The 25393-nt window shown below is 39.6% G+C and overlaps 1 protein-coding gene across 4 annotated transcripts in view; it reads left to right on the forward strand.

The window, feature by feature from the left end:
* The window catches only part of XYLB (xylulokinase), a 452351-nt gene extending 429283 nt beyond the window's left edge, over positions 1 to 23068 (forward strand). For all 4 annotated transcript variants that reach the window (XM_073677727.1, XM_073677730.1, XM_073677731.1 and 1 more), the window contains 3 exons: positions 3849 to 3936; positions 17722 to 17816; positions 22927 to 23068. In XM_073677727.1, coding sequence (XP_073533828.1) covers positions 3849 to 3936; positions 17722 to 17816; positions 22927 to 22998 — 255 coding nt within the window. In that variant the 3' untranslated portion in view covers positions 22999 to 23068. The remainder of the gene's footprint in view (positions 1 to 3848; positions 3937 to 17721; positions 17817 to 22926) is intronic.
* Positions 23069 to 25393: the final 2325 nt, after the last annotated feature.

Genomic DNA, 25393 nt, shown 5'->3' on the forward strand with positions numbered 1-25393 from the left:
CAAATATTCACAGTTGTAGGCATGCTCATTACATTAACTGATGCAAACCCTCAAAAACAAACAGTGAAATTCCAGGTTGTGAGGTAGCAAAACACAAAAAATACCAAGGGGGGTGGTGAATATTTTTGCAAGCCACTGTATGCATTAAAAAGAGCCACTAGCTAGTGGTCTAAACACAACAGAAAGAATAAAAGCTAAAACGATTAAAAAAAAATCACAGATGGAGTCAGTTTTATGAGGAGTCTATCAATATGGTATGGGATTTGATCATTGTGTCAAGGTCTATATGGCACGAACACACATAGTAAAAAAATAGGGATATACAGTGGCAACCAAAAGTTTTGCTTTTTTTTTTTTTTAAAGTGTGATTACTTCTGTCTGGTTGTTGTGACACCAGTTTCCTGGAGATTTTAGTAAACTGGAAGCAAATGATTGTCAGCTATAAGGACGAAAGTTGTGTTTGACATTGTTTTATCCCTTTATATGTTAGTTTTCAACATTTGCTGGGCCAAATGTTTTGCAAATTTTATCATAGGTAGTCGAAATTTTACCAATTTTTTTTTTATGTGTATGTTTTTAGGTTAAAACATGGCTAAGACCAAGCCAAATTTATCACCAGAAGTCAGGAAGCTTATTATTCTGAGAGTGAAGTCAGACAAAAGCCAAAAAGAGGTAGCTATGGAATTCAACTGTTCACCTGTTCTCAGAGTCTAGTGTCACGTATATTAAAGAAAGAAAAAGAAGGTTATGGAACAGCTGACAAACCTAGAAGTGGACGACCACGAAAAACGTCCTGTAGAGTTGATCGGATTATTAAGAAAAAGACAGTATCTGATGTCCATAAAAGTACTGTACAGATTTTGCACGAAATGAACAAAGAATATGGGGTCAAAGTGAGTCGTCAAACTGCGGTGCGATGGCTAAGGGCAGTAAGGTTGAATGCACGAGTTCCAGTCAAAAAGCCTTTCATCTCTGCAAAGATCCGAAAGGTCCGACTTGAGTTTGCTAAAGAACACTGCCAATGGAAAGAGACAGGTTGGTCTAAGGTGTTGTGGTCGGATGAATCCAAGTTCAATATGTTTGGTAGTGATGGCAAGCACTATATATACCGCCCAATGGGAAAACATAATGATGTAAGGTACCAAACACCTACAGTGAAACATGGTGGTGGCAAGGTCATGGTTTGAAACTGCTTTTCTGCATCTGCCATTGGCCCTCTGCATAGAATTGATAGCAATATGAATGCTACCATGTACAAGGATATACTTGAGAATGTAATGCTGCCACATGGTAAAACCAAAGTAGGCAGGAGATGGAAATTCTGGAAAGACAATGATCCTATGCACTCATCCAATTTAGTCAAAAATTGGTAAGCAAAGAAAAAAGTTCGCCTGTTGCAATGGCCAAGCCAATCACCTGATTTAAAACCTATACAGCACCCACCTTTGGGATGAGTTAGGGCGATGAGTTGGGGACGGTACCCATAGCAATAAAGATGAATTGTTTGCAGATTTGCAAATGGAATGGAGCAAGGTCCTTTGAGATTTCTTGAATACCCTAGTGGCTTCAATGCCCCGTCGGTGTAGTGCAGTAATTAAAGCAAGAGGTTATGCTACAAAATACTAAGTTATGGCATTGTAAACAATGAATTACTCTCTATGTTGTGATCAATAAATAGTATATTCAAAGCTTTTGGCAGTCAGTTGACCATACCTATATTCAAAAGCATTTTGGTTAAAATTAAGATCTTGCATGATGACAACTTCATGCACCTTCAATTCATCACCAGGGAAATGGCATCACAGCAACCAGACAGAAGTAATCACACTTTAAAAAAAAAAAGCAAAACTTTTGGTCACCACTGTACAAATAGTGTCGATGGTTACGGGTTATGATATATATACTATTCTTATGAGTATAACAATGTATGGTCAGATATATATTATACCGTCCCCAATTAGTACCAGTTAAAGTAGAATTAAAGTAGAAACGTGTTAGGGTCACTTAGTGAGGTGGATGCACTAAGCCTCAGGTCCGGGTGGGCACTCGGGCCCAGGCGTTGGTGTAGCAGGCAGGAAGGCACATGTGGAGTGAGAACTTGGAAATCTGGAGACCACAGGACAGGTGCAGAAAAAACACAGGAAAGCCCAAAGCAACAGATATGTTGGGCCCAAGGCAGATACAGACCAGGAGCTGATTGAGGAACACAGCAAACAAACAGGACTAGGAGTCTTAATACCAAGATACAGATGTGTTTCTTAGTGGGCCTTAAATAGGCCTAGGCAGATGATGTGATATCTTCCTAGCTGTAGTGGTTGGGAGCCTAAATAACTAGAAACATTTGTGGCACCCGCTGTTCAATGTCTGCTCTTCCTACATTCTCTGTATATGACCTACATCAAGTCATATAAGCCATCTGTAGATATTAATGCCCCCTAGATGACCACCAAAAATTCATTAGTAGTCATATATATTCATAAACAATTTGATATGTATAATGATAAGTAAAGTCCCAGTCAGCATATTACAACTGTTGCAAATACTCTGATAAAAAGTAGCACAAGATTGATCCAGCACCATCAAAAAAAAACTCGTTCTCCGGTGACTGGGACACACCCAGTGACTAATGGGATCTTGTGGTGCTCAACTCTAAAAAGGCAAATATAACAGGTAGTATAACGCGAAAGGGCTGTTGTCCAAAGTGCTACCCGCGTCCTCCTGCAACCAGTTTTTAATGTGTCGGAATTATAGGATTTAATTTTATGGGATGGTGAGTGACACTCTTTTTCTCATCTCTACGAAGACTAAATGCTCTGATAAGCTGGCTCTGACTGGATCCTATATGGATTCCTCCATTGGTGGACATCGCTATCAGCTGATCCTCCATTCATCATATATTTAACTATCAAGCGACTTCAATCTCCCCACTGAGAACACATGCATGCTTGGCCGAGCCGAACATGTATTGGGAAATTGGGACAGATCGATATTTGGCAAACAGATTTCTACTATCATAGAGATCAAGTAATCTTTACTTTAAGTGATTTATCACACAGATCGTTATTGTTATATACATCCGTATTAAGATGGAGATAAGTGTGCAGCAATGTAATCAATCTCCAACAAGCTAATTCACTATACAAAACATTATCTTTATAGGACATTTATTGTTTTCAATGAAAGTTTTATGACCTGCTGGAACCAAGAGTGATACTGGACACATCTATTAACAGTAACTATTAGAGAGGGGGACAAAGAGGTCTAAACCTCCTAAAGTAGCTCAACAAATACTTTACATAATAATAATTAAATCAAAATCACTTGAGTCAGTCTCATTTTGTTACTGTTTTTGTTAATGCTTCTTTGTTATATTACTCTTTGGGAGTTGGGTGGAAGGCTTTAACACAGCTTTTTCTGAATAGCACTTAGTTACAGTATATACCTTCCTCTAATACATGATTGCATATTTGCCATTATTAGGAAGCTGGCAAATGCTGCCCATATTGAATGCTAAGAGTTTTGCAAGAAACAGATATTGTCGAGAGATTTCAAAACAGAAAAACTAATGTATTTTTAGATGATTTTTTTTGTTATTATGATACTGGCAATTCCCTTTAATTTTACCATATATAATATATAAAGTTTTAATATATTGATATTATATTGAAGATGTAATATAAAATAACGATGAAAATTAAGGGGAGCCATTATACAAATTCAGAAGAACCATATAGAATTATATGGCTACAACTAAGAAAAATAAATCAGTTCTAGATAATTGCAATTAATCGCAGAGAGAATTTTGTGATCCAAACTGATGTTATTTCACATTTCTGTTACATGTCTAGGTTTTGTCAGATATTTTCAATGCTCCGGTGCACACAATTGCCACAGCTAACTCTGCCTGTCTGGGATGTGCGTATCGAGCAGCTCATGGTAAGGAGGCTCATTAAAAATTACTGACTCTCTTATTGCTATCTAATCCTTCTGCAGTACACAGCCCTCTTGTTACACTTGTCACACCAGCAGATTTCAGTCAATCTTTTATGCTGTATTTGTTTTCCTAGTATAAATATGTCTGCAAATGACAAAAAGCCCAAAATGAGCCGCATTGTTAGTTCAGAAGAAAACGCATAAACTATGCGGAGAGAATAGTAATTAACTGATGTTGATTGAGAAATTAACATTGTAATGCATAGTTATTGTTGGAATAAATTGCTGTTTTATTAAATACAGGGTTGGGATAAAAGAGGGAGTTTGATTACCAGAATGATACATAGAAATGAGCTGATCTTTTGAAATTCGAATTTGCCGGCTTTGCCAAATTTTCTCAAAGAAATTTGATTTGTGGTGAATAAATTTGTGGGAATCTCAATAGTGGAAAATTTTTACTTGCTCGAAAAATGCACATGGGAGAGAGAAAGGACCTTGCAGACCATAAGAACTTACACTACTCTACAGAGAGAGCGGACCCCACTGACCATAAGAGCAAACACTCTAAAGGAGAGAGAGAGAACCCTGCTGAGCATACGAGTCTAAATTCTACAGGAGAGAGGAGTAAAGACCCTGCTGAGCATAAGAGCCTAAACTCTACAGGAGAGACAGAATAAGGACCCTGCTGACCATAAGAGCTTGCACTCCACTGGAGAGAGAGAAAAAAATACCCTGCTGATCATAAGAACTTCTACTCTACGTGAGCGAGAGAAGACCCTGCTGATCATAACAGCTTACACTCTACAGCCGAGAGAGAGGAGAACCTGCTAACCATAAGAATTTGGACTCCATCGGAGAGAGAGAAAAAGTGCCCAGCTGACCATAAGAACTTATACTCTACATGAGAGAGAGAAGACCCTGATGATCATAGCAGCATACACGCTACAGGCGAGAGAGAGGGGACCCTGCTGGCCATAAGAGCTTACACTCTACCGGAGAGCGAGAAAGAAAGGACCCCACTAATAATAAGAGCTTACGCTCTGTAGGAGAGAGAAATAGAACCCTGCTGACCATAAAAGCTTACACTCTATTGGAGAGAGAAAGAGGACTTTGCTGACCATAAGGGCTTACACTCTACAGAAGAGAGTGCGGGAAATGGTGCCGGGCACATTTTTTTTTTAAACCGTAAATCGCGAACACAAATCTCAAAGTGTTCAAACTTACGTGAAATCACAAATTTCAGGAAATTCGACAGGAACTTGATCCTCTGCGGATTGATCCGCTCATCTGTAATACTACAGTTTATTGAAATCATGTGTTGATATACTATTCACTACCTCAAGGATATTTTGAGTGCAAAAATTATACAATTTGACAAGTTCTCTATCAGTCAGTTTAATTTTTAATATAGGTGATTGCAACCCAGGAAAGTTCATATAAACTGTGGTGCTATTTATCATAAACCTTTGGCCTTAGCATTGTACACCTGCTCCTTTATATGACATCATGTGCCAATCCCTAGTAATGTCATCCATATACAGTACAGACCAAAAGTTTGGACACACCTTCTCATTTAAAGATTTTTCTGTATTTTCATGACTATGGAAATTGTACATTCACACTGAAGGCATCAAAACTATGAATTAACACATGTGGAATTTTATACTTAACAAAAAAGTGTGAAACAACTGGAAATATGTCTTATATTCTAGGTTCTTCAAAGTAGCCACCTTTTGCTTTGATGACTGCTTTGCACACTCTTGGCATTCTCTTGATGAGCTTCAAGAGGTAGTCACTGGAAATGGTCTTCCAACAATCTTGAAGGAGTTGATGCTTAGCACTTGTTGGCCCTTTTGCCTTCACTCTGCGGTCCAGCTCACCCCAAACCATCTCGATTGGGTTCAGGTCTGGTGACTGTGGAGGCCAGGTCATCTGGCGTAGCACCCCATCACTCTCCTTCTTGGTCAAATAGCCCTTACACAGCCTGGAGGTGTGTTTGGGGTCATTGTCCTGTTGAAAAATAAATGATGGTCCAAATAAACGCAAACCGGATGGAATAGCATGCCGCTGCAAGATGCTGTGGTAGCCAAGCTGGTTCAGTATGCCTTCAATTTTGAATAAATCCCCAACAGTGTCACCAGCAAAGCACCCCACACCATCACACCTCCTCCTCCATGCTTCACGGTCCGGACCAGGCATGTAGAGTCCATCCGTTCACCTTTTCTGCGTCGCACAAAGACGCGGTGGTTGGAACCAAAGATCTCAAATTTGGATTCATCAGACCAAAGCACAGATTTCCACTGGTCTAGTGTCCATTCCTTGTGTTCTTTAGCCCAAAAAAGTCTCTTCTGCTTGTTGCCTGTCCTTAGCAGTGGTTTCCTAGCAGCTATTTTACCATGAAGGCCTGCTGCACAAAGTCTCCTCTTAACAGTTGTTGAAGAGATGTCTGCTGCTAGAACTCTGTGTGGCATTGACCTGGTCTTTAATCTGAGCTGCTGTTAACCTGCGATTTCTGAGGCTTTTGACTCGGATAAACTTATCCTCAGAAGCAGAGGTGACTCTTGGTCTTCCTTTCCTGGGGCAGCCCTCATGTGAGCCAGTTTCTTTGTAGCGCTTGATGGTTTTTGCAACTGCACTTGGGGACACTTTCAAAGTTTGCCCAATTTTTTGCACTGACTGACCTTCATTTCTTAAAGTAATGATAGCCATTCGTTTTTCTTTACTTAGCTGCTTTTTTCTTGCCATAATACAAATTGTAACAGTATATTCAGTAGGACTATCAGCTGTGTATCCACCAGACTTCTGCACAACACAACTGATGGTCCCAACCCCATTTATAAGGCAAGAAATCCCACTTATTAAACCTGACAGGGCACACCTGTGAAGTGAAAACCATTTCCGGTGACTACCTCTTGAAGCTCATCAAGAGAATGACAAGAGTGTGCAAAGCAGTCATCAAAGCAAAAGGTGGCTACTTTGAAGAACCTAGAATATAAGAAATATTTTCAGTTGTTTCACACTTTTTTGTTAAGTATATAATTCCACATGTGTTAATTCATAGTTTTGATGCCTTCAGTGTGAATGTACAATTTTCATAGTCATGAAAATACAGAAAAATCTTTAAATGAGAAGGTGTGTCCAAACTTTTGGTCTGTACTGTAGATCACACAGTTTCAACCTTTTAACATTTTAGGGGGAATTTAAGTAAATTTTTTATTAAATTAACCCTGGTCCATATGGTCTATTAGGAAATGTGGATGTAAGTAAGAGGCGTCTATAATACTTTTTTGCCAAAGCAGAGAGCTTCTATGTAAAAGCACCTCCTGCTTTTACAAATTCAACCTGTCCATTTAAAGTACCACTCCAACATTTTTTTTTTATTTTATCGCTGGAGTGGTGCTTCAAATCCAAGCCCTTTGCCCCCAGTGTTATACTCACCTTTCGGAGTCTTCATCTGTTATCATTGCCGCTCCCCCTGGTCTCTGGCAGTTTGTGACCTACCGGCAGTTCTAGTGTTTCATGGAGCAGTACGGAGGTCACTTTTCAATACAAGTCTATGAGAGCCTCTTTCTGGCCTCGTTCTGGCTCTCATAGACTTGCATTGAGAGATTGTGACTTAGCTTCTGACTTCCGGCCAGTCACAAGCTGCGCTCACAAGATGGCGCTGCGGGACCAGAACAAGGACCAGAACAACGCTGAAAATGATGAAAACGTTGGAGGGTGAGTATATGATTGGGCGCAGGGAGCTTAGGTTAAAAGCACCACTCCAGTGCTGAAAATAAACAAAACGCTGGAGTGGTGCTTTAACAGTTTATTCATATACCTGGCATGTAACTCAACATTTTCCACACAGCATCTGCTGTATGGCTAGCCATTTCTTAATGAGTCAATCCCAATATACAGCCATTAACATGTTCCTGATCAGTAGAATAAGGCACCACTGTCCCTCATCTCCCTGTACTTGAATATTTCCTGTCGTATAGAATGGCATATTACGGAAACAGCTCAGTGTTCTTCATGGAAAAGTACATTAAACTGATATATATTTCCTAATTCTACTTCCCGACAACTATTTTCAGGGTTGCTGGGTGTACCAATGTTTGGCTCCAAGTGATCAGAAAGTTATCTCCTGTACTATGGATAGGTGATAACTTTCAATTCTGCATGCAAAACGTTTTCTTCCACTCTAGAGACTGACATAAAACTGATCTTAGATGGACCCCATAATAATCAGTGAGGTTCCTTTTGCTTCCATTTGCGTTAGTAATGCAACAGATCCATTTTGCACTTGATATCCAATTATCTAACTAGAACAGACAAACTGAATGTGAAAATGAAAATCTGAATTTAGCATAATATATTTTATTTAATAAAAAAGAAAATGCCTCTTTTGCCACCTATCTTTCTCTTCTTAACCCACCCTGTATTCTGCACTGAACATTTACTCTCAAAAACTGCTCAAATGTGTCTACAGATCTGTCTTCTCTAACAGATCATATTACAACTGTTGCCTATTGAAGTTTACAGAGTGAAGAGTTGCTAGATGGAGACATATGTAAAGACTGTATATGGAAAAAACGCTATTAATGCAGGATATAAGCCATATAATGTCCAAAAAGAGCGTTATTCCGCGTGTACACACAAATGTCAGCTTATTTCTAAAAGTCACCTGAAATGGAAGTTAAACAATCTGAGAACATGATACATAAATTAAATATATTTTATAGATGTAAAAAGCTCTAGTAATGTTTTCTACATATAATTGCGGTAACGATGTAGTTAATTAAGAGAGATGTGAACACTGTATAAACCTATGTGACTCAAACACAAAGATCTGTATTGATGCAATAAGTTATAATGGAGCATTCATTGCATATGTCTCATTGTTTTTATGTCATTCTGCCCTTTATAGATGGAATAGTTGGCATGATTTATATATTCATTGTGTTCTATACTTGCTACTTTTTAATTGTTGTTTTAGAAGTGGGGATTTTCATCACATTCATTTCCTGTCGTTTTCTTGCCCTGTTTGCTTTGTCCTTTGAATTCAAGATTTGATAATGGGCTTTGTGAAATACTAATAAAATGCTGCTATGAATACAAGATCAGGATGTGCCGAACAATGTGTGTATTACTCCTGCTTCGAATAACATTGTGATTTATTGTCCTTGGAGAAATAGGGTGACCTTGACTTTGTGTTGTCAATATTAACTTCTCCTCGTTAATCAATCTTCACTTCTACAATATTTAAAAATGGATCAAGTACAATTAACTGTTTCACAGTGATCTACGATTCAGAAATAAGGTTAAACTAAATCAGATTAACACGTAATTATTTTAGTTGACTGAACTCGGCATTATGGGAATCTGGCGTCAAATGTAACCTTTTCACAATCAACAACCATTAGAAGATGAATTGTGACTATTAGAATATCCAGAAAAATCAGAAGTCGAAAATAACAATAGTCTTAAAGGGGTTATCCACGTGTAACAATCTCTTGTTGTGTAAGAAAATAAGCAAATCCTTTGTTGTCTAGCTGCTTAGACCCCTGTAATCTGCTATAGTCTATGGGGAATCCTAGCAGCAAATTTCCATTCCAACACCCCCCCCCCCCCATCCTCCAGCTCAACCAGCGAGGAAATTGAGTTTTGCCATGCTGGGTGCACCATAATGAGAGATGCTCATCGTAGATGCTACTCCCCTGACTAATACATGAGGGCCTGAATTAGGTACTACTCTCTATTAAAGAGGTTGTCTCCTCTTCATTATTGGGAAAACTTGCAAAGTGCTTGTGAAAACAAGCAACGTTGCAATTTACTTCTTAAAAATCCTTTCTGCTCCTAAGAACAGAGGGATTTTTAATTGCATAGTTTTAAGCTTATTCCCTAGGTTACCGGCCGCCTGGCAGTCTCAAAGTGGCCGGTTACCTAGGCAAAGAATGTGCACCTCTTGGAGACTGTATGCTTTAAAGCCTGCAAACACTGCTCTGTAGCTGGCTGAATCCATCCAGTTTCAGTGCCCCTGCGCTTCTCCCATGATGCCTCTGCTACAGCCTTAGCGAGCACTCAGTACAGACTAGCAGTGCAACCACTGGCGGATACAGACCAAAAAGGACCCTTGTGTAAGAAAAGTATATGGGCCCATTGCAGTTTAATAGCTCATCACAATGCAAAATTCCACCTCATTTCAAGGTGTAAATGGCCCCCCTTACCTCTTGGGCCCCCGTGCATCTGCACAGGTTGCTCCAATGATATGTTCGCCCCTTAGTGGGACCATGCTGCTGGTCCAAACTGTCAATCTTCAGGAAACCGCCCCACTCTCAGCTACCAGAAAGCAATGAAGCAGAGGTGCAATCCTGATGAAAGAAGATGAGACAAATCCTTTAACTCCGAATATCCAAATACTGCCATGTCACCATTTAGAATTATGTATTTAATGTATCAGTTTTCCAGGATTTTGGATAAATAAGGATATGTATAGCATGAATAAATTTCAAGAATGGCAAATTTGTTTTATTTTTCTAGTAAGTATTGTGCAAGAAGTAGATTAAAATGAGTGTATGGTATATAGTGCAAAATGATTAACTAAATGTAACTTGGATATATGAGTCTTAGCTGTAAAACCTACAGTATATCAATGCATGGACAGGTGCAAATTTAGGGGAATAAACAGACACCTTTGGAGTTACTCTGGGAGGAGCAAGCACATCAGTGACCATGACTATAGAAGTAGTAGTCATTTGTGTAGTAGGAATGAGGAATTGCTTGAAAAAGACCAGGTTATCTTTCTTCTTAAACAGCATCCTAATTTCCAAGTAACCTTACTTGCTATTCCCTCATTAATGGTGTCCTTCTAGCAGCAGTTCCTTTAATCATTCCGATTCCTGGTGTTATTTTCGACAGTCAGCAGCAGAACAGGTCAATATGGTCAAAGAATAATCATTTATCAGTAGTATCCAAATAACAAGGAAATAAAGCTCAACGAGATACATCTGCATAGGATTTCACATTTCTTGTTTTGCAGATTATTTTGACAAATACATTTAGAATGACCTGTGTGCTACTGCTGCCAGATGTTCATTTACGTATTAGAATCATGATATGATGACCAATTTATATGTGCCCAATTATTTCAACTGACTTGTTGCATCCTGACTGCTTTCCTGATGATGACCCTTGGTCCTGTTCCAGCTTACTTCATCTGTGCTACGACTGCCAATCTATGACTTGGTTTCTTTCCACAGTAAAATTCATATCTCACAAGGGTTAAAGGTTTATTCTTAACATTAAAAGTTTGCACCTATTTGGATAGGTGAACTTGCTGATTGGTGCGGATTCAACCACTGGAACCTCAACTGATTCTGCGAATGAGACTTTGAAATTCCCCATGTGAATAAAGCAGTGGCCATGCATCAATAATAACTTGCTGAGTTGGGAATAATCCTCTAAACTTAACTGACTCCAATTCTACAGCAACAGTGACTTACCCTAGGCTAAGCCAAAAAAGCACCAGCACCTGTGCTCCCTGCTAAGCCAGTGAATGAATTAAACTCCATACTGGATACTATCGAACCCATGTTCTTGGTGACTCAATCTTTTAGCTAGGTGACAAACTGGGGATCGGTTGGATTTTGACCAATGAGACCTCCACTAACTTGAGAATATGGTTATGAAATGAGTCATCAATGGGACCACCAGAGATTAGAGTTTAGCACTTTGTATTTTTTCCAGCAGTCCAATAGAGAATAGATGGAGCAATGACTCAGATGCACAGCCACTGCTCCATTCCAGGAGCCAACTCGCCAAGTAAACTTGATATACTCTGGAACTCGTAAAATCACCACTGCTTTTGGTTGCAATTTTACTACTCCTATTAGGCCTGAACTAAGGCATGTTCTTATGGAATGCTTACAGGCATAATACACTGCAATACATAAGTAGGGCATTGTATTTTATGAGTAATCACGCTCACTGAATTTCAATTCCCCTAGAGAGACTAAAATAAAAAACTAAAAAAAAAACACTAGAATGTTTAAATATATATGTATATATAAAAATAAATAAATAAAAAACAATGCCAAAATAGTTTTTGTCCTACCACTAAAAAAAAAACCTAATAAAAGCCGATTAAAAAAAAACCTTGTATCCCAAAATGGCACAAATTTACAGCTCGTTACACGAAAAAACAAGACATCATACAGCTTCGGCGACTGAAAAATAAAATTGTTTAGATGTTCTTGAATGTGGCAAAAGTTATATAAATGTAAAGACTAAAATATAATTGTGGTATCATCATAATTGAACTGACCCACAGAAATAAAGTCAACACGTTTATACTACATGGTGAACAATAGAAATAAAACTAAAAAACAGTGGCAGAATTTCCCCTTTGAAAAAAATAAAAAATTGATCAAAAAGTCATATGTATGCCACAATGTCCCAATGAAAACTGCAGTTCTCCCCCTTCACTTCACGAAAAAGTAGCCGTAACACAACTTTGTCGATGAAGAAATAATAAATTATATCTGTCAAAAAAATAACAAGTTATAAAATCAAAAGATTTCCTTTGCAAAAACCTTTTCTTGCTTAAAATAGTAAAACACAAAAAAGTATATAATTAAAAAAAAAAAAAAAGTTTATAATTCAACATATAATGATGGAATTGTTTTTTTTTTACCATTTCCTCCTAGGCAGAGTTAATGAAAGATGGTTTATAAGTTATATGTACCCCAAAAGGTGCCATTGAAAAATACATAGATAAAGCAAAACCCCACACAGCTACATAGATGGGAAAAAATGAAAAGATTATGGCTCTTTGTATGAGCCAAAGAAAAAGCAAAACAAAAGTTTCGTCCAAATAGTCGTAGTTTCGTCCAAATAGTCCTAATAACTTTCCTGAAGAATCAGACCAGATAGTTTAACCTTCACTTCTCACTCTCATCACTGGACCGTAGATAACCCTGGCATATCACTGTTGTACTGGTTGTTCTATTTTTGATCACTTTTAGTAGGTACCAACCACTGCATATTGGTAAAACCCAGAAGACTCCCTGCTTTGAAAATGCTTGACATAGGTGTCTAGCCAGTACAAATTGGTCCTTACTCTTGACCATTTTTCATTGACTTCAAGAACTGACTTGTCACTCATTGCATACAGTGGGTACGGAAAGTATTCAGACCCCTTTACATTTTTCACTCTTTGTTTCATTGCAGCCATTTGGTAAATTCTAAAAAGTTCATTTTTTTTCTCATTAAAGTACACTCTGCACCCCATCTTGACTGAAAAAAAACAGAAATGTAGAAATGTTTGCAAATTTATTAAAAAAGAAAAACTGAAATATCACATGGTCATAAGTATTCAGATCCTTTGCTCAGCCACTCATATTTAAGACATATGTTGTCCATTTCCTTGTGATCCTCCTTGAGATGGTTCTACTCTTTCATTAGAGTCCAGCTGTGTTTAATTAAACTGATAAGACTTGATTTGGAAAGGCACACACCTGTCTATATAAGACCTCACAGCTCACAGTGCATGTCAGACCAAATGAGAATCATGAGCTCAAAGGAACTGCCCAAGGAGCTCAGAGACAGAATTGTGGCAAGGCACAGATCTGGCCAAGGTTACAATATAATTTCTGCATTACTCAAGGTTCCTAAGAGCACTGTAGCCTCCATAATCCTTAAATGGAGGAAGTTTTGGACCACCAGAAGTCTTCCTATACCTGGCGTTCCAGCCAAACTGAGCAATCGTGGGAGAAGAGCCTTGGTGAGAGAGGTAAAGAAGAACCCCAAGATCACTGTGGCCGAGCTCCAGAGATGCAGTAGGGAGATGGTAGAAAGTTCCACAAAGTCAACTATCACTGCAGCCCCCCACCAGTCGGGCCTTTGTGGCAGAGTGGCCCGACGGAAGTCTCTCCTCAGTGCAAGACATATGAAAGCCCGCATAGAGTTTGCTCAAAAACACATGAAGGACTCCCAGACTATGAGAAATAAGATTCTCTGATCTTATGAGACAAAGATAGAACTTTTTGGTGATAATTCTAAGCGGTATGTGTGGAGAAAACCAGGCACTGCTCATCACCTGCCCAATACAATCCCAACAGTGAAACATGGTGGTGTTTTTCAGCTGTAGGGACAGGATGACAGGTTGCAATTGAAGGAAACATGAATGCGGCGAAGTACATTGATATCCTGGATGAAATCCTCTTCCAGAGTGCTCTGGACCTCAGACTTGGCCGAAGGTTCACCTTCCAATAAGACAATGACCCTAAGCACACAGCTAAAATAACAAAGGAGTGGCTTCAGAACAACTCTGTGACCATTCTTGACTGGCCCAGTCAGAGCCCTGACCTAAACCCAACTGAGCATCTCTGGAGAGACCTGAAAATGGCTGTCCACCAACGATTACCATCCAACCTGACGGAACTGGAGAGGATCTGCAAGGAAGAATGGCAGAGGATCTCCAAATCCAGGTGTGAAAAACTCGTTGCATCATTCCCAAGAAGACTCATGGCTATACTAGCTCAAAAGGGTGCTTCTACTCAATACTGAGGAAAGGATCTGAATACTTATGACCATGTGATATTTCAGTTTTTCTTTGTTAATAAATTTGCAAAAATTTCTACATTTCTGTTTTTTTCAGTCAAGATGGGGTGCAGAGTGTACTTTAATGAGAAAAAAAATTAACTTTTTAGAATTTACCAAATGGCTACAATAAAACAAAGAGTGAAAAATTTAAAGGGGTCTGAATACTTTCCATACCCACTGTATATTTTCCTCCACTTGACAGGTGCCATTATCACAAGATAATTAATTTACTTAACTTGTCGGTTATTGCTGTTTGGTATATACCAGAGAAAAGCCGCCATCAATAATCGTTAGTGGAGAATCTCTTACCATGTCAATCTGTGTTATACTGTAAAGGAGTTTTACAGCTTTAAATATAAAAATGCAGGGGGATGCCATCTAGATAAAAGAACAAAATAAGCTAATCTCAGTCAGGAAATCCACTTCCACCCCAGTGCTGTCGCTGTGTCTCCATGGGACCACTAGTGATGACGGCCAGACCACCAGTATCCTGACCCTGCAGCTAATCGGTGGCCTTCTAAGCAGCAGTATTTTAGCAGAGAGTGGATTCACGAGGTGAGTTTTGCTCCCTTTCTTCATTTATCCTGATGGCTCCCCTTCATTTGTTTAAACTCCTTTAAATTGAGATATTTATATATAGAGCTCTTAAACATGAAGGAGGTAATTATTTTAAAAAGTTTTCCTACTCTAGCTCAATTCATAAAACACATCAAATATCATAAAGAAAAGTTTTAAAAAGGATAATACAGTAACTCTCAAAGGTTCTCACAGTAAGTATACCAGCAGCATCAGGACTAAGATATCTTTGTAATAATATATGAAGTTTGTATTGTGAAATCTTGTGAGAGATCCCCATTAATGTCATGAATGTGTCCCCATGTAAAACACTTTTCTTTACCTTGCAAGTATAGAACTGGCTAGGATAAAATGTAATGTTACCTTTTGCCCTCTCTGTATGTGTCCACTCTATAAAGGTTTCAAGAGAACAAATTGTGTACCACTATATGCATGATGTTTAACCCGTTCCAAACTTGGCCAATTTAAATTTTTGCTTTTTAATTTTTTCCTCCCCTTCTTTCAAGAGCCGTAACATTTTTAATTTTTATGTCCACATACACTGTGTGCAGAATTATTAGGCAAGTTGTATTTTAGAGGATTATTTTTATTATTGATCAACAACTATGTTCTCAATCAACCCAAAAGACTCATAAATATCCAAGCTTAATATTTTTGGAAGTTGGAGTGTTTTTTTTTTAGATTTAGCTATCTTAGGAGGATATCTGTTTGTGCAGGTAACTATTACTGTGCAGAATTATTAGGGAACCTAATAAAAACCAAATATAATCCCACCTCACTTGTTTATTTTCACCAGGTAAACCAATATCAGTGCATAAAATTTAGAAATAAACATTTCTGACATGCAAAAACAAAAGCCAAAAAAATTAGTGATCAATATAGCCACCTTTCTTTATGATGACATTCAACAGCCTTCCATCCATAGATTCTGTCAGTTGCTTGATCTATTTTCGATCAACATTGCGTGCAGCAGCCACCACAGCCTCCCAGACACTGTTCCGAGAGGTGTACTGTTTTCCCTCCCTGTAGATCTCACATTTTATGATGGACCACAGGTTCTCTATGGGGTTCAGATCAGTTGAACAAGGGGGCCATGTCATTATTTTTTCTTCTTTTAGACCTTTACTGGCCGGCCACGCTGTGGAGTAGTTGGATGCATGAGATGGAGCATTGTCCTGCATGAAAATCATGTTTTTCTTGAACGATACTGACTTCTTCCTGTACCACTGCTTGAAGAAGTTGTCTTCCAGAAACTGGCAGTAGGTCTGGGAGTTGAGCTTCACTCCATCCTCAACCCGAAAAGGTCCCACAAGTTCATCTTTGATGATACCAGCCCATACCAGTACCCCACCTCCACCTTGATGGCGTCTGAGTCGGAGTGGAGCTCTCTGCCCTTTATTGATCCAGCCTCTGGCTCATCCATCTGGCCCATCAAGAGTCACTCTCATTTCATCAGTTCATAAAACCTTTGAAAAATCAGTCTTAAGATATTTCTTGGCCCATTCTTGACGTTTTATCTTATGTTTCTTGTTCAAAGGTGGTCGTTTTTCAGCCTTCCTTACCTTGGCCATGTCCCTGAGTATCGCACACCTTGTGCTATTTGATACTCCAGTAACGTTGCAGCTCTGAAATATGGCAAAACTGGTGGCGAATGACATCTTGGCAGCTTCACGCTTGATTTTCCTTAATTCATGGGCAGTTATTTTGCGCCTTTTTTGGCCAACATGCTTCTTGCGACCCTGTTGGCTATTTGCCATGAAACGCTTGATTGTTTGGTGATCACGCTTCAAAAGTTTGGAAATTTCAAAACTGCTGCATCCCTCTGCAAGACATCTCACAATTTTGGACTTTTCAGAGCCCGTCAAATCTTTCTTCTGACCCATTTTGCCAAAGGAAAGGAAGTTGCCTAATAATTAAGCACACCTTATATAGGGTATTGATGTCATTAGTCAACACCCCTCCTCATTCCAGAGATGCACATCACCAGATTTACTTAATTGGTAGTTGGCTAACGAGCCTATGCAGCTTGGAGTAGGACAACATGTATAAAAAGTATCAAAGTGATCAAAATACTAATTTGCCTAATAATTCTGCACGCGGTGTAGATGTTATGAGGGATTTTTTTTTTTTTTACAAATTGTTCTTTTGAATGACACTATTCATTTTACCATATAGTGTACTGGAAAATAGGAAAAAAAATCTAAAAGTGGGGAACTTGCTAAAACCCCCTAACTCTGACATTGTGTTTTGGGAATAGTTTTTACGGCATACAATTTATGGTAAAAATGACTTGGCAGTATGATTCTACTCATCAGTACAATTACGGCATTAATAAAGTTGTCCAGTTTTTTTTTAGAATTTTAGTGGTGAAAAAAAATCAGAAATTTGTAAAAAATAAATAAATAAATATTTGCTTGTGTCACCATTTTCCGAGACTCTTAACATGGGTATTGGGCTAATGATTTTCACCGTATATGTACAATGGATGTCAGTAAGGGGTTAACTTTTCTTTACATTAGGGCCATATAGTTTCATAATGTGCGACCTATTTCATCAGAGAAATAGCGTTCATCATTTATGGGTACCAACAATACCTGGGCAATTCTTTTTTTTTATCTATTTCAGGACTCGCATCGCTTTCTTCATCCTCAAGTTTTAGAGAAGTTCTACAAGCTCCTCAGCATAAGTTAGTAGTCACTCCAAGACCTGAGGCTGACAAGGTACCTGAAATAGTTTACACATATTAGACATTTTTATATATTAAAAACCTGAAGAGATGAACTGGAATAGAAGTTGGTGTGCATGCAGCGTGTAGGCGCATGTTCACACTGGCCACTAAACAGACAAAACCTAAGATAAAAACAAAATGAGCAAATACCCTGCAGTAAATAAATAAATAAATAGCACTAGTACATGAAAATTACATAGGGTACTTAGTTAACATAATTTTGATCATAAAAACGTAAAAGCCATCCCACCGCGTCAAGGTGACCCTATTCGAGACGGTCCTAACTTCTACTATTAAAACCTTACCATGTGTCTAATGACGTAAATGTGAATAAGGGCCAAGCAGGACAGAGAACCCGACTAATGGACACCCAGCTATATAAGCGTAATGTCCAGCTCAAAGAAAAAGGAGGTCACACCCTTATTTGCACAGAGTGCAAAACCCTGAAACAAAAAAGAGATGAACTTGAATATAAGTTGGTGTACATGCAGCATATAGGCACATGTTCACATTGGCCACTAAACAAAACCAATCCTATTTGCTCATTTTGTTTTTATCTTGGGTTTTGTATGGTTTTATATCAGTATAGTCATATCAGTGAGGATTTACTGCAGTAAAAAATCTGACAGCAATTCTTGATAGAACAGATCTTCTTTTCATACATATGGGTGATGTCCAGCAGCCACAGTGTAGTTGGGGTATATTTTAGGGGTCATTCAGACACCAGTTTTTCTCGTATAAATTCTATCTTTGTTTATCATGGATGGAACTCGTACCTATTATAGTCTATGTGACTATTCACTTGTCTGTATATTTTTGCTGACCAAGGAATCTAAGATTTGTACTGATGACTTTGTAAGCTGTCCTCTTTGGAAGAAGTCTCTGGCTTGGCGGATATTAGATAGTTTTCTGATCTAATTTTTAAACTGCTCTATATTATGTTAGTTGATATTTTTAAGAATCATCCTAAAAAATATCCAAAGGTTTATTTTCCAGCCCTCATTTCAAGGGAATCTGTCACCAGGTTTTGCCTTTTAATCTGAGAGCAGCATAATGTAGAGACAGGGACCCTGATTCCCATGGTGTGTTTCTTGCTGGTCTGTTTGCTGTAGTTTTGATAAAATCCCTGTTTTATCAGACTAGTAAGTATGCTGCCATGTAGTTCTCTATATTCATGAGCTCTGTATAACCTCACCCTTACCACTGATTGGCAGCTTTCTGCCTATGTACGTGTAAACCGAGAGCTGCCAATCAGTGATGTGGGTGGAGTTATACAGAGCTCAGCATTCAGAGAACTGCTAGATCTGCAGCTGAGAAAACTGGTTTTAGTCAAAACTGCAGCAAACAGACCAGTAAGTGATACATCGCTGGAATTGAGATCTCTGCCCCTACATTATTCTGCATTCAGATGAGGGAGCAAAAACCTGGTGACCGATTTCCTTTAAAATATTGTGTCTCGGGAGACTGATTCTTTCTTCTAGCCTTGTGTTCAGGAAATTAAGTGGGTTGTAGTTTTGTCTAAAGCCCTGTGCTTCCTTCATTATTGTACAATAATTATCCTGACATTAACCATATCATTAAATAAAACTTAAGTTGGCTCTTTGTTTCTTGGCAGAAAATCTTTTCCTTGTGTGGCAGGATTATTGGGCTATTTAGTTGTACAATAGAGATAAAATATTTTATTACACACAATACTGTGATATATCCAAGTTATGTTCTGAGACTGGACTCCCGTGAAGCTATGGAATATGGATATACACAAGAATAATATGCTGATTTATATGTAAACAGACTGACAAATACAGTTTAGTTTGTGAATGCAGAATTACCTGTCATTGCCACATCTAAATGATAAGGAGAAAGATTTCTCTGACCGGGGGCTGTCACAAGTCTCAGGATGGGGTAAGAATTTATTAGCACTTACTGGGACAGATCAAGGTGATGTGAGAGATGATAGAGAAAGATTCACACTGATACTCCAGATTACAGCGGGGAACATTTACATGTGTGACATTTCCACTAGTGGATGAATCTCTAATTGAATTCATATTGGAAATGTAATATTAATTGTGTTTTTTGCCCAATTTCTCCAACATGTAAAATACTCTAGTAACTAAAATTTATTTAAAAAAAAAATCACATAATAAAAAATATAAAATATTTACTGAAAACTTGCGTAGCATAAAATAATTATAGTATTGATATTCATTTCTGGTCTACTATAAAAAAAATATGTCAAACTCCAAATCTCACATATTTGTACATATTATCTACCATATTATGTGCTGAGATAATCTTATAAATGTGCCCCTGCTGTGTACTGTGTAATGGCTGTGTCTGACCGTACAGGAACATGATCTGATCATACCATATCTCCTGGGCAGGGGAGGAAGCAAAATAGTATACAGACATTACAGCAGGGGATCACAGCTGATTCTTTTTGTAAGGTAAAACATTTCACTGCCTGTTTTTAAACAATGTTTTACTTCAAAGAAAGAACCCACTGCAATCCCCTGCTGAAATGTCTGTGGTATGATCAGACCATGTCCCTGCACGGTCAGACACAGCCATTACACAGTACACAGCAGGGGCACATTTATAAGATTATCTCAGCACAGGAACATTTTATTTAAACACATCCAATTGTGGAAATTATTATCATTCCAAGAACTATTGATTAAAATGAAGTTTTGTTCGTGGGAAAACCCCTTTAAATGTAAGTAGGGTACATTACCTAACCCTGTATGACACATACCCAGCACAGACAAATACAGTGCCTACAAATACATATTAGACATCTATAAGCTCTTCATGTGACCCCATTTGATGCCCCCATACTGCTCTGTACCTCCCTTAGGAGTATTGTTTGTAGTTGAAAATATCCTTGTAATAAGCATATGATAGAAGCTCATGTCACAAAACATCACTGAACTACAGGCCTCTGCTAAACCCATTGTATATCACTCAGATTGAAGGAGGCTTTGGTTCATGGAGAGGTAGAATGGTGGAAATGACTGATATGTGTGAGTAACATTAAAGGGAACCTGTCACCAGAAAAAATGGTATTAACCTGCAGATATGTGGTTAATCTGCAGATTAATAACTTTACAATGCCGCCCGGCGCCTGCGCTTAGCCTAACGCTGCGGGGAGAAAATTAACTTTATTCCCCCCCCGGCAGTGTTCCCATTTCAGTCACGAGGGTGGTGCCAGCGAGGGTTCAGTCACCGCTCGGAGTTTACAGAGCGACGGCTGTAACCGCACTCCTGGTCCTGACTGAAGGCTGAGCCCCAATGCAGAGGGAGTGTCAGTCAGGGGATTGTATTCTCAGAGTGGTGACTGAGTCACAACTATAAGTATACAGAGCGGCGGCTTTAACCACTCCCCCGGCCCTGTGCGACACCTCCTCTGCATTTGTGCTCAGCTGTCAGTCAGGGACCAGGAGCGCGGTTACACTGGCCGCTCTGTATACCTAGAGTGGTGACTGAACCAGCGCCGGCGTCGTCCCCGTGACTGAAACGGGAACACTGCTGGGGGGAATAAAGTTAATTTTCTCCCCGCAGCGTTAGGTTAAGTGCAGGCACCGGGCAGGTTAATAATGCTAATAATCTGCAGATTAACCCGATATCTGCAGGTTAATAGCGTTTTTTCTGGTGACAGGTTCCCTTTAATGTTACTTGAACATCCATATGCAGCAACAGTCAAAGGATAATTCATATCAGATGAACACAGATGGTTTCAGATGAGCAACATGTCAGTAATTTACCCACAAATCAATATTGAGAAAAAAAAATAACATTATAGTTCCTTACCATGCTTATAGTTCAAGTATCTAAGTAATAAATATCACTGACGCTAAATTTCTCCACTCTGGAATTCAGCTTCTGCAAAGTATCAATCTCGACCACCCAAGGATTAGCAACACCAAGAAACCACTACTTGCACATAATCAAATTAGTAGAACACACTTTATGAAAACACCCACATAAATTATATATAAGACACTATAAAGACGTGAACTAAATTTTATTTATTTATTTTACTCACTTATATAGCGCCATTAATTCCACAACCCTTTACAGACATTCTCGACACGTCCCTATTAGGGCTCATAGTCTAAATTCTCTATCAGTATGTCTTTGGAGTGTGGGAGGAAGCCGGAGAACCTGGAGGAAACCCACGTAAACATGGGTTTCAGAGACACCTGTCTACTTCATCAGTGATATTGTGTTCGTAGCTTCCTCATCCATTTTCCATAGTACTAGTATCTAGAAGTGGAGTTAGGTAGGTATTTGTGATTGTAATACGGGCTCAATGATACATCCTTACGACACTCACCGGAAACTAGCCTTATTTGGATAACACTCTTCTCTTTATACTTTTGGTGGTAGTTTGATGATGTAAGGACACTAGACTCTCTTAGAAGTTGCAAAACTTAAAGGGATTGTCCACTTTCAGGAAAGTAAGCTCAAAACCCAATAGGTACTCATCCCAGCTGTGTTCAGTGCCGGTTCCCCACTGCTGCTCCAGTTTTGGTGTTTAGGCTGTAGCGGTAACATCACATTAACAGCACGTGTGACCTTTGTAGTCAATCAGTGAGCTCAGTGGCGCGTGCCGTCAACCTCGACATAGCTGCAGAGCTCACTGATTAGCTAGAGCTGTGATGTGTTCTGTTGACTTGTCGTCCCTGCGGCAGCCAAACCACCCAAACTGGAGCAGCAGTGAGGAGCCGAGGATGGACCCTGGCTTGAAAATTGACAATCCTTTAAATAATATTAATTCTTAGTCATCCAAAAAAAGCCACATGTCTATCAAATTGCAGGTGAAAATGGTGACTTTATTCCATTCCTATGTGAGCCGTAGCAGCAACATTTCAGTTTCTACATTTAACTTTTTTAAAGCTTAATGTAAGAACCGAAACATCGGTGCTTATTCAGACATGGAATAAATTCACCATTTTTCTCCTGCCATTAAATGGATGTGCTGCCTATATTGTTTGATCCAGGGGCCAGGGGATCGTGAGCCGTCCACCCAATGCATTGGACTTTGTGTTGCTTTGTCTTTTTCTCTTTCTATTAATTCTTACCTATATGTCTCCCTCTAGATTTACCAGCCTCTACTGAAGCGCTATGCTGAATGCGAGAGTGCAGTCCTCCAAGCAACCAAGATCATGTGAAAAGTCATAACTATTATTACATCTAATGTAAAACAAAAAATTCCTTAGAATAAAGTTCAGTCAAAGTTTAGTGTGTGTAGTCTTAATGGGGAGGAATACATGAGCAAAACATTTTATTATGAGATTTCTATTCAGATTCTGTATTCATGTAGGTAGAATACGGCTTTATGCTCATTGCTGATGAAATGCTAAAGGTAAAAGCATTAGCATTGTGTAGATAACAGAACAGAGCTGCAGGCAAAGGTTTCTTACATTGGATTTAACCCTTAAAGATGCAGCCAATTTAAATTTTTACATTTTCTTTTTTTCCTCTTCTTTTTCAAATAGTGATAACTTTTTTTTATTTTCCTCATATGTATGAGAGCTTGTTTTTTGCCAGACAAATTGTCAAAAAAACAAAACAAAACATTAGAGTAGGCGTGGGGTCACAGCGTTTGGGCACAGTCACAAGGGCATACCTCCCAACTATTAAAAACACGTAAAAAGCAAGCAGGAGAGCGCTCATAGGGCATCACAGTATGAAAGTGTGGATGGTAGGTAGATATGTAGGAAGAAGTACAGTACACAAGCAGAGAAACCCCCATTGCCCCCTGTGGGTGGCACACTTACCTTCAGATGTTGTGTAGGGGACATAACACAGAGTATGTAGTCGCATAGAGATAGTATTAGGCAGTAGCAGCTATCGGGCTGAAGAAGACAGAAATGTAGCAGGATATGGTGAATTCTTAGTCAGGCCCGGCGTCAGCACCAGGGCAAGTACTGGGGCCCGGAGCAGGCGGGGGGGCCCCCCCGCGCTAAGGGACCTGTGAGCGGAGGAGAGCGGTGCCAGCGCCCATACTGACCCCCCCCCCCCAACCCCCCTGCTTGCTCAGGGCCCCGGCACAATATTTACCCCTCCTCGTGCCTCCGCAGCAGGTCCGGTGTCTTCCGCGGCTGCTGCACTGTGATGTCTCAGGTCAGAGGGTGCGGTGACGTCTTTCCACCGCGCCCTCTCCTGTGCAGTCACAGCGCAGAGCGGGAAGATGCCAGCGACCGTGGAGGTCAGAGCTGAGCAGCGGCAGCAGGTGAGAAGAATTGAGGTGAGTATTTGATTTTTTTTTTTAAATGTATGGAGGCATGGGGCATTATACGGGGGGGTGGTGACATCCTGCATGGGGCATTATATGGGGGTGACATCCTGCATGGGGCATTATATGGGGGATGGTGACATCCTGCATGGGGCATTATATGGGGGGGTGACATCCTGCATGGGGCATTATGTGGGAGGGACAGCCTGCATGGGGCATTACGTGGGGGAGGGGGGAACAGCCTGCATGGGTCATTATGTGGGGGCACAACCTGCATGGGGCATTATGTGGGGGCACAGCCTGCATGGGGCATTATGTGGGGGGGGAGGAATAGCCTGCATGGGGCATTATGTGGGGGGAACAGCCTGCATGGGGCATTATGTGGGGGCACAGCCTGCATGGAGCATTATATGGGGGCCAGTATTCTGTATGGAGCGTTATATGGGGGCCAGTATTCTGTATGGAGCGTTATATGGGGGCCAGTATCCTGTATGATGCATTATATGGGGCCAGTATCCTGTATGGAGCATTTTATGGAGGCCAGTATCCTGTATGGAGCATTTTATGGGGGCCAGTATTCTATATGGAGCATTTTATGGGAGCCAGTACTCTGTATGGAGTATTTTATGGGGGCCAGTTTTCTGCATGGAGTGTTAAATGGGTACCAGTATTTTGCATGGAGCATTTTATGGAGTCCATTATTCTGTATGGAGCATTACATGGGGTCAATTATTCTGTATGGAGCAATATATGGGGCCCATAATACTGTATAGAGGACTATGTGGTGCCCATAATACTGTATAAAGGACTATACTGTCCGGTCTGCACTGTGCGCAGCGAGGATTCGCCGGTTTCTGAGCTATTGTAGAATTTACAATAGATATCGCTCATGTAATGTAAGAAGTGAAATCTTTGGCATTGTACTATATCTATATTTCTCTGCGGTATCTGTGCATCATGAATCGTGGTATGTGTTAAAGGGGCCCACTGAGACTTTTTCACCCATGGCCCACAAAAACCTGGAGCCGGCCCTGTTCTTAGTGGATCACTGGATTAAAAATGGCAGCGCTGTTGCCAATTGAAGATCTGTATATTTGATATATGAAGAATAAAAATATGTATAAGTTTCCTACTGCATACACGGTGCTTCCGCTAGCAGGAGTTGAGCTCTATTTAGTCCGGTGGTCCATTTTGTTCTTATCATGTCCAACTCTTAAAGAAAATGAGATGGACATTTATTGCAGCACACACAATAATTGTGTTCCTACTGAAGCCCTTTAGTGTTCTCACCCACTATGATACCCCTTTCATAACTATTATAGAGTACC

Source organism: Phyllobates terribilis, unplaced genomic scaffold (assembly GCF_046119375.1).
Source record: "Phyllobates terribilis strain yellow unplaced genomic scaffold, ASM4611937v1 Scaffold_4__5_contigs__length_816908805, whole genome shotgun sequence".
NCBI classification, from domain to species: Eukaryota; Metazoa; Chordata; class Amphibia; order Anura; family Dendrobatidae; genus Phyllobates; species Phyllobates terribilis.